Source organism: Nannospalax galili, unplaced genomic scaffold (assembly GCF_000622305.1).
Source record: "Nannospalax galili isolate Female #2095 unplaced genomic scaffold, S.galili_v1.0 scaffold173, whole genome shotgun sequence".
In the NCBI taxonomy this organism is placed as follows: Eukaryota; Metazoa; Chordata; class Mammalia; order Rodentia; family Spalacidae; genus Nannospalax; species Nannospalax galili.
This window is the reverse complement of record NW_008334442.1, coordinates 245154-256224: the sequence shown is the minus strand read 5'-3', so window position 1 is coordinate 256224 and position 11071 is coordinate 245154. Positions and strand designations below refer to the sequence as shown.

General features: G+C 36.3%; 1 protein-coding gene across 9 annotated transcripts in view; it reads right to left on the bottom strand.

Annotated features, from left to right (window-relative positions):
• Positions 1-11071, bottom strand: part of Mctp1 (multiple C2 and transmembrane domain containing 1) — a 407885-nt gene that overhangs the window by 262342 nt on the left and 134472 nt on the right. For all 9 annotated transcript variants that reach the window (XR_003848888.1, XR_003848889.1, XM_017797207.2 and 6 more), the window contains exon 3: positions 5028-5170. Coding sequence is in view for 7 of the 9 variants with exons in the window: in XM_017797207.2 (XP_017652696.2) it covers positions 5028-5170 (143 nt within the window). In the remaining 2 variants the exon portion in view is untranslated. The remainder of the gene's footprint in view (positions 1-5027; positions 5171-11071) is intronic.

Sequence of the window (11071 nt, the reverse complement as noted above, 5' to 3'; positions counted from 1 at the left end):
ATTAAGGATATGGGTCTATAGTTTTCTTTTTTGGTTGTATCTTTACCAGGCTTTGGTATGAGAGTGATGCTGGCTTCATAGAAGGAATTTGCTTTTCTCATGCTTTATAAAAAATGAAAATCAATTGAAAAACATGAAAATATTTTTAAAAGTATAAAATGCTGCATAAAATAAAGTCTATAAAGTCCCATTTTTTGTTTGATTAATATCTGAGAGGTCAATAAAAGCTATATTTAACATAATCATCTTTTATCACATGAAAACAAAGTGATAAATGTTTTACAAATGACTCTGAAATTTCTTTTGTACAGTATAGATTGTAGCTAACAATATTGTATAATGGGCAAGCAAAAAAAAGAGAAAAGAACAAAACCAGTATATAATCCTTCAGTATTCTTTTTCAGTTTCTTGTAGTGGATAATTAAGTGGGTCTGTTCACCTGCATGCAGTGCTACAGTATACATACACACATATGTGCATGTGTATGTATAGCTATATATTCTTACTGTGTCAAACCAAAACAAGTTTATTTCACAACATTCTTTTCTGTGTAGTTGTAGTTGAGGTTATTTATTTGCTTGTTTGAGGCCCATTAATATATTCATTTTGAAGCATGCCTTTTGACAATTGAGTTTTTTACTTAGATGAATACTCCTTGAGCACAGGAGAACAGAAAAAACCCAGCAGTGTTTAATGTACTTTTAATAAATTCATTTGTGGCTTTATGTTGACTGGAGAGTCACTTGAATTTTATGGAGTACCGTTCCATTAAAGAAATATAAGCTCGCAGCAGAAGTAATTAAGAATAAATCCCTTTCCTGTTACCATTTTTCTTTTCAGTGGTATTAATGAGAACACACAGCTCCCATTTTCCTCAGAGCTGTGCTTCTCTGTCCTCTCTTCTCACTGTCTCCTCAAAAGCAGAACTTCCTTCACATCCCGTTTGTCTTTTTAAAGAACTTTTAATCTTCTATCCAGAGATAATGAAAGTAGTTATTTTCTGCTGGCATGGCGATTTCTACTTTCTACAGCAAAGAGCAGAGAAAAAGCACCTCTGACCATGAAGGGCTTCCCTGTGGGTGGAGGGAGATTTGTTCATGGGGATTGTCTCAGTAATAATTATGGAGTCGCCACACACTGCATGTTAACAAATGGTTCACTAATTCTATTTAAATGATTTTCTTTAGCCAGCGTCTGCTTCAGACAATTTCTTAAACTTACCAACTGTAGACATTTGAAGATTCTCTTTTGTCAATGACATAAACTGATTTGCTACACTTTTAACATCTTGCTTAGTACTTTTTCCTTTATCTCTCTCTCCCTCTGTGCGTGTGTGTGTGTGTGTGTGTGTGTGTGTGTGTGTGTGTGTGTGTGTCCTTGCTGTTGCAATGATAAGTACCATGATCAAAATCAACTTAAGGAAAGAAAGGGTTACTTCAATTTACACTTCCAGATCATAGTGCATCACTGAGAAAAGTCAGGGCAAGATCTCAAACAGGAACGGAAGCAGAAACTATGGAAAAGCTGCTGCTTATGGGCTCGCTGTCTGGTGCACTCCCTTATAGGGCACAGGCCCACTTGATTAGGGATGGTGCTTTGCCCACAGTAATCAAAGACATTTCCTCACATACATGGTCACAGGCCAATCTGATCCAGGAAATTCTTCAGTTGAAGTTCCCTCTTCCCAGCTGATGGCTGGTTGTGTGATGTTGACAATAAAACTCACCAGGACATAGAGGGAATCAACTGGAGGCCAAACAAGAAACATTTGTGAGGAGGAAGAAGAGTGCCCAGTGACTGTCGGAGAGTAACTATATGAGACTTTCAGCTCATGTGGCAGTACTGACAATTTAGAGAAAAAGGTGGTTTGTGTCCTGCTATGATAAAAGTAGAAAGAGGATTGGACCCTGCATGGATATCCAGAACATAGGTACCCCAAAATTATGCACCTAGAGATATGGATCAAATGGAAAGTGAAAGGTATGAAAGTGAAATAAGGAACTAGGGAATTCAAGTAATTAGGTTGAAATTCTTTAAGTTCATTAAGAACTTCTGTAAGTTTTTTTTTGACTTTATGTTAACTGCATCAAATAAGAGAAAGCCTTTTCTTTACATTTTGGGGAATAACCGAGGAGGAATTACTCTCACTGCCCCATTATCTTTGCCCTTCTCATTTGCGAAGGCAAGGATTTTATTTGCAATCAGGCATGATTAATCTTAAACAACAAAATCTAATTTTCCTTTCAGTGCCCCTGACAAAATATTTATTTTTTAAAATCCCCAAAGCCATCCAGGGGCTGGGACATGGCTTCATCAGTAAAGTGCTTATGACACAGCATGAGAACCTAAGTCCTGATCCCTAGCATTCATGTAAAAAAAAAACAAAAAAAAACTAGAGCAGTACCATGTGCCTGGGGAAGCAGGGATGGTCTGTCAGATCCCTGGGGCTCATTGGCCACCCAGCCTAGCAGAATTAGTTAGTAGTTAGGTCTGGTTCAATGAGAGACCCTGTTTCAAAAAATAAAGTGGAGGGTAATTGAGGAAGATGATGACCCCTTTTCAAAAAAAAAAAGGGAGGGTGATTGAAGAAGATGACAGATATCTGCCTCTCCCCCTAACACACACACACACACACACACACACACACATACACACACACACACACACACATACACACATGCACACACACATATGCACAAACCCATATGAGCATGTACATACACCACAGCTACCTTATGATAAAGCTTGGCTTAATTCTTCCTGGTTTGTCCAAATTGAAACTTCAGTTAAAGACTTCAGAAAATGACTTTAGAAAAATATGTGTGGGCCTCTGAAGATACATGTGTGTAAAATTATTTGATACTTACAGATCAAACAACTTGAGCTTACACAGCAAGCTTCTTTTGTCTGCAGTGGGTTTCTTTGCACTTGCTAGTTTCTTGTTAGCTGTAGCCTTTTTGCCCCCCAAAGGCCCCTTTAAGTACACTAACATGAACACTCTTCACTCACTCCAAAACATTGGTTTGTTTGTTTTGTTCTTTAGAGATGGGTCATGTTATATACCTATTAACAGTCTAGGCCAGGGTGACCTGAAATTGCAGTAATCCTCAAATTCTCCCGTCTCTGCTGCCCAAGTACATCAGTGCCCACCTACTCCACTCCTCTTGTTTGTGGCCCCTGTTCATCTCATTTCCCTGTGGAGATTCTAGTCTGGTGAAGAATCATCTCTGGCTTTTGATTTTGAATATGGGTTTAGGATCAATAGAATTGTTGTTCTTGTTTTTTCAATGGGCTATTATCAGGACTGTGCAATGAATTTTCTTGTATGGTATCCAGAGAGTTCTTTGAATGTCTTTCTAACATTCTGTTCAAGTCTGTATTGAACATCTTGTGCATGGGAAGGTTGTAGACATTGCCGAGGGGAGCAATTTTGCACCAAATGCCATATAATTCATTTAACTCATGAAAAGCGTTTTCAACCCAAATGCAGAACCATCCAACATGTCCACCAGAAGTAAGTTCAAAATGTTGCTTGTTTACATTAGCAGGGAAATTCTAGGGATGGTCCTAGGGCCTGATGATATCATTGCCCTCATTGTCACTCATACATGTTCCTCTGAGCTGGTTCCTCATCCTGTGCTGGCCGTTTTCATTCGCTGGGAAGCACAAATCTTTTTAATATCATTCCAGGCCTTAAATTTCTATCTTTCCTTTTTGTATGTGAACATGTGTACCTGTTCATGTGTGTGCATGTGTATGTGAGTGTACACATACCTGTGTGCACATGAAGAGGTCAAAGGTTGGCATCATGCAGTCTCATCCTCAGTTGCTCTCTACCTTATTTATTTATTTATTTATTTATTTATTTATTTATTTATTTATTTTTCATTGCAAGTGGAGCTTGATGATTTTCCTAGATTGGCTGGCCAGTGAGCTCTGGGATCTGCCTCTCTCCACCCCAATGCACTGGGATTACAAATGCATACAGCCACACCTGGCTTTTCATATGGGTGCTGGAGATTGCAACTAAGATCCTCATGTTTGTGCAGCAAGTACTTTAACCATTTTAAAGCAAGTACTTTAAACTGTTTCTCTAGCCCAAAGGCTCTAAATATCTCAAGAAGCAAAACAGCTTCTATTTATTTATTTATTTATTTATTTATTTATTTACTTATTATTTTATGTGTAATTTTGAACTTTCAACATTATCATTCACCACCAGAGGATTCAGAAAAGTGACCTTAAGATACTATCGCAGATAGTCAGTACAGAGAAGGTAGCATATCATTTGGCTTAACATATATCAGCAGTGCTAGGTTTTGGTCAGTGCAAACATGTGGCATCCTCAATGCACATTTTCAAAAGTGACCAGCCAACAGTGATTCTTGACACATTTAACTTGGTATTTGCGCTACAACTCTACCAGAACTCTAATATTAACAACAGTATGTGATGGGATAGTTCAACAACAGCTGTCTGTTGTTTTGTGAAAATTGATATGAGCAATATTCACAATATTTGGTCAAATGGGAACTTTAAACACAGCAAGAAAAGTGCAATGCTTGAGATGACTTTTGTGAGAACTGCACAGCAGAGGATAGCTATACTGACAATGAGCAGAAGAGAGAGTCATGCTCTTCTCAACCTGACAACGCCCCAAACACGGTAAATTTTAGCACAATTTTCAAAACAGAAATGTTAATTTTCATGTAAGCTTTACTTTATGTTAGATTATTTGGAGACATCTTGTATTTTCACATGGTGACAAAGTACATAAATCAGTTGACAAAACCAAGCAGGAGGAGAGGTATCTCACAATCTTAAATATCTGGCAATAGAACTGTCCTGAAGAGCTCAGGAAGAGTGCCCTGTCTTCTTTCTAGTATCATACTCTCAATAGATCAGGTTGATGAGACTAGTATATTTTGGTTAAAAAACCACCATCAGAGACATAATTAACAACCACAACCATTAAACAAGGATTTTTGTGACAGATTCATTCCATTAAGGAAAAAAAAAAGGCTCACCTTAATGTACAATGGCTCTCTAAGATGATCAATAAGAATGCATGCTTTTTCCTCCCACACAGGATTGAGATTCTTGTGTATAGTTTTACTTCTAAAAACTTCTTTTCTTCCAATTTTAAACTTCACATATGGATCACTTGTCCCTGTTAAAGAGATACAGATGATCCACATTAGCCATGCCTTTCCGTGGAAGCAAGAATCTGCTCATCGGAACAGCAGAAATAATTTAAGGGAGAAAAGTTGAGGGGTGTCACTGGGGAAAAGATGGAAATTTGTCCCAAGTGTTGAAGTAAGAGAAAATTATCATCAGCATTGTTACTTAATATTCTGACCTTAATCTTGTAAATTTGTCCTGGTCTCTTAAAAAACATAATTGCTCACATAGTAGCTAGACAATTTATACTCTTAGCAGCTGTATATGGGGGTTCCCTTTTCCCCACATCTTCACTAGCATGTGCTGTTATTTGATTGTTCTTTTTGTTTAGTTTGGTTTTGTTTGGTTTGCTTTATTTACTTTCTTGTGTTTTTCGGGGGGACAGGATCTCCCTGTTGCCCCTGATGGCCTGAAACTCACTATGTAGATCAAGTTGGTCTTGATCTCACAGAGGTCCTCCTGTATGCTGGAATTAAATGTATGTACCACCATGCCCAACTCTGTTATCTGTTTTCTTAAAAACAGCCATTCTGCTTGCAGTGACATGGCATATCTTACTGTAGTTTTAATCACCATTTCATTAACTATGTTATGGCAAAGGATGTTGAGCCTTTTTTCATGTTTACTGGCCAGCTGCATTTCACCTCTTTAGAGTGTTCTTTTCATTTCAATAGCCCATCTTATTGATTGAGTTGTTTGTTTATTTTTTGGTATATGCTTTTTTGAGTAATTTACTTTTTAATATATTTTCAATATCAATTCCATCAGATATACAGCTAGCAATTTTTTTCATTATGTAGGTTGTCTATTCAATTAATTGTCTATCCATTGTGCAGAAGCTTTTAAACATCATGCAACCCCATTTGTCAATATTTGTTTTATTTCTTGAGTATGAAGATTCCTCAAAATATTAAAAATAGAGCTTGGGCAAATAGCTCTTCCTATAAAACTATATAGAACACTTACCTAGCATGTGATGTGTAGGGTCTTGTGTTAAATCCCTAATACTGAAAAAGCACAAACAAACAGCTATACTACTCCTGGCCTATATTCAAGAGATCTCAGTCAATGTACCATAGAGATGCATGCACATCCTTTTTAATTGTAGTGATATTCACAATAGCCAAATCATGGAATCAGCCTAAGCGTCCATAAACAGGTGAATGTATAAAGATAATACAGCATATGTTCAAAATGAAATGTCATTTGGGAGGAATCAGTGCAACCAAAACATTAAAAATTAAAACGTTTATTGTTAATACTAGGGTTCCCATTTATGGACTGGGATTCAGAAGAGGTAAAGATGCTATAGCACATATTTTAAGGACTATTAAAAGCAGCATACCCATTTTCCCAGTTATGCCCTAGATCATAAGCAAAAAAAAAAAAAAATCTTAAAAGTCGGGGTTGGAGAGATGGCTCAGCAGCACTGGCTGTTCTTGCAAAGGACTAGAGTTCGAATCCCAGAACCCATGTGGCAACTAACAACCGACCACAACTTCAGTTTCAGGGGATCTGACACCCTCTTCTGTCCTCTGTGGGCATTGCATGACGTGTGCTCTACAAACCTGCAGGCATAGCACTCATATAATAAAATAAAAATAAATAAATAGATTTTCAAAACCTTAAAAGTGAAAAACAATGCAGAGAGAATGAGAAAGAGATTTGTGCATAACTAAGAATTTTTGTTGGAATAAGAATATCACGACATACACTGGAAATATTTGTAGTGTAGTGGAAATATTTGTAGCTGTAAAAACAGCTGAGAGATCAATATCTTCAAAAAAGAATATTTGAAAAATCAATCTAAAAAAAAAGACAGGGAATCCAATAAGGAAATTGCTATGTTTTATAAGTAAGCAATGTACAAGTGAGAAAAGCCTGAAAATAATCAAACAAGTAAATGAAAAAATTTAAACAGACACTAGTAATCAGATAACACACAAATAATTAAAATGAGAAACGCCTGCCACTAAGCAGAACAAAACTTAGAAAATAAGATATTGTTAACCTGTGTATCACATCTTTTGCATAAGTTTCTTGCTTCCCCAAACACCACCACTGAAAGAAAAAAGGGGACTTGAATTCCAAGAATTAAAAAATACAAAGCAAAGGAAAGAAAGAAAAACTCAAGTAATGAACTGATGCCAGATGTGCAAATCCCAGGATACAAAAAGAAAGGTCATAAAAGATCAAGAAAACATGTCTCCTTTACAAACCACTAATCACATAATGGCATCTAATAAAATGACTTGGAAGAACTACCAAAGAATTCTCAAGAATGATTATAAATATGTTCAGTTTTTAAAAATATATGAATATACTTTAAGAGAAAACAAAGAGATGAATAAAGTAAAGAAAATAAGTCAATCCAAGATATGCAAATAGAGATATAATTGCTGAAGAAAATCATAAATGAAAAGATGCTGGAATTTAAAAGCTTAATATGCCAAATAAAAATGTTAGTAGAAACTCGTACCGATATAATATATCATGTAGAAAAGAAGGAATCAGGGGTGGAGAGAAGGTTGAGGAATTGGATCATTCAGTAAAGGTCAAGGATAAATTTGAAAAGAAATATGGACAGAAAGTGGAAGAACTCTGGGACACCAAGAACACCATAGTGAAGGCAAAGAGAGTATTGTCAATAAAATCATAGAAGAAAATTTCCTGAATTTAGAGCAAGAGAGGCTCTAAATCCAAGATGCCTATGGAACTTCAAAAAGACAGGACTAGAACAGAAATTCACTACGACACATTACAGTTAAAACATTGAAATACAGAAAAATGAAAGGATATTAAAGCTGCAAGAGAGAAAAGTCAAGTCATTTACATGGGCAGGCCCATCAAAATCATACCTCATTATTTGGCAGAAACTTTTAGAGTCAGAAAGGCCAAGAGTCAAGTTCTGAAAGACCACAGTTGTCAGTCCAGACTATTATATCAAGTAAAACTATCTATTAAAGTTGAAAGGGAAGTTAAAACTTTCAAAGGAATTTATGAATGCTGAGCCAGTTCCACAGAGACTACTGGAAAGAATACTTCTCTCTGAAAATAAGTATAGACACATGCAAGAGATCACAGGGAATAAACAATCACAAAACAGTTAATTAAAAGAGATATAAAATGACAGGAATTATACAGAACTACAAAATGACAGGAATTAATACACATCATTTAATAATAAGTCTTAATACTATTAATAATAAGATCTCCCTTGAAGCTTCTGTTTCCATGGTGTTTTTGTAAGTTTTTGTCAAGCTTTTATCAAGCTTTTGAGTCTCCTAATGAGTGGTGTGTGGTATTCAGCATGTTCACCTGGCCCTCCTCTGCCTTCTGCAGGGCACCATTCTCTTCTGTAGGCCTCCAACCTCTCCAGCCAGCCTTCTCAGTGTTCTTTCCTAGATCTTATTGGGAAGTATTTTCTTCATGAACCTCATGTTTCCTTGTACTATCCATCATTGTTCCCATGGTTTAAATCTCAGTTATGTGCTGGTGACGATCACATTTACTTCCACATTTGAAACCAGTTTTCCTGCTGCCTTTGGCCACCTCCAACTGTAGTTCAGATAGACGTCCCAATATTAAATGTCCAAAACTTAGTTCTTAGTCTTCTCTTAGCCTACTCCTCCTTTGGGCCTTTCCATGTCAATCACTAGCTCCATTATTTTACAGTTGCTCAAGTGAAAAATCCTAAAATCTTCCTCAGTATCTCCACTCCATCTCTACTTGTGACTTCAGACAGAACATTTCCAAGCATGATTGATTTTCCTTGAAAATATGCCTTGGACCCATCTCCTCTGCTCCCATTCTGGTTAAGTGGCCATGGTTTCTGTCCTACTGCAGCTTCCTGATGGGGCTCTCCATACACTGTGACCGTTCTCCACTGTATAGACCAGTGACTGACCTTTGAAAACCACAAACTTGCTCTTCCACTTCTTGATTAACATATCTCAACAGCTTTCAATTACAACCTCTCCTAGTCTGTAACAAAATATGCCAAGCTTTGAAGTTTGTGAACACATAAATTTATCTCATACATTTCTATAGACTAAGCAAGTCCAAAATCAAATCATCACCAGTTCATCATTTGGAAAAGGTCTGTTCTCTGATCCATATGAGGGCGAAGATATGGTGGAGGGTCAGGGTAACTCCTTATGTTTCTTTGGTAAGGATTCTAATACTATTCATGAGATTTTCTTCTCATGAGCTAGCCATCTTCTCCTTACCCCCCAACTTACTGGGATTAGTTTTCAATATATGAATTTTGAAGGGACACAGGACATTCATTCCATAGCAAACCTTTAAGAAACTCAAAATCTGGAGAATGATCTGCAGGGGTTGCCACTTTTATGACATTATCTTGTGCCCTTTTCATGTTCTGTCCACCCTATTACTACAAGTTAGTATTATTACTAGAATTTTGCTCCTTCAAGACAAACTCTTTTATTAGCCCAGAACTTGATATGTAGCTAAGGATAACAATGAACTCCCGATCTCCCCACCTCCATCTCCCAAATGCTGGGCTTACAGGCAGGCACTACCAAGCCCTGCACTTGAAGTTACTTTTTATTCTTGTCTTTGTATGTGCCAGCTTCCCTCCTTTAAGACTTGCTCCTTCCTATTCACTTTCTCTTTGGACTGACTGACACTTTCTGATTTTCTAAGTTCAGTTAATCATAATCAGCTCTTTCTTAATTTCCCAATCTGAATGGAGTCTCTGTTAGTCTTTCAATTAATGTATGTGTTACACAACTTATATTTGTATATCCACACTTCCAATTTGAATATTTGCCTGGTTATTGTGTGCTTTTAGCCCACTGACTGTGACCCTTTAAGGACCAGGATCCTACTACATAGTGTGGTGTCTGAGGAAGAGCAGTACCAAAATCTGTTTTTTGTTTTAGCATTTTCCAATACATTTAACTATTTTTAAAACTATTAAGGAATATTTGACATGTGAAAATCTAATACTCAATGTATAAAATTTAACAACCCACAAAACATCAATATTACCCTCAAGACCATAATCCATCACCTTCCATAGTTTTTTCCTGCCCTCCCCTATATTATTTGTGGTAAGAATACTTAATATGATCTCTAGTCTCTTTGAAATATTCAACAATACAATAACAATGCAATATTGTTAGCTATAAGCACTACACTGGAGAGAATCCCAGAAACCATTGATGTCACCCTCCATTGCCCTGGTAATCACCATTTTATTCCCTGTGGACGGTAACCCATCGGAAACTCTTCTTGTGAGTGAGATCACACAGCATTTGTCTTTCTGTGCCTGGATTATTTCATTCATTGTAATATCTTCTAGGTTCATCTATATTTTTCTTCTTTATTTTTAATTGACAAAATCACATATATTTATGGTATATAACCCAATATTTAGAATATGTATATATAATGTAATGGCTAAATCAACCTAATTGCCACATGTATTACCTTACATATTTACATTTTTTCTTATTTAAAAGCAGCTCTATTAGCAATTTTCAAATATTCAGTATACTGTTATCCAGGATGTTATACAATAGGTTTCTTGAATTTATTGATCCTGTCCAGTTGAAGTATTATATTCTTGACCAATAGCATCTAGATAGACTGTAATACAATAATAGTAGTAGCGGGCTTCAATAACCTATATAAGTAATAAACAAATTATGTTCTTAATGACTGTTAGGTCTATTTGTCTAGACTGTAGTACAGTTTAAGTTAGATGTTTCCTTATTGATTTTGCCTGGATGATCCATCCATCACTCAAAGTGAAGTAATAAAGTCCTCTAGTATTATTTTATTGTAGTCTGTCTGTCTTTTCCAATATATTAATAAAGGTTTTATATTCTCAGATGTTCCAATGTTGAATTCATGTATACTT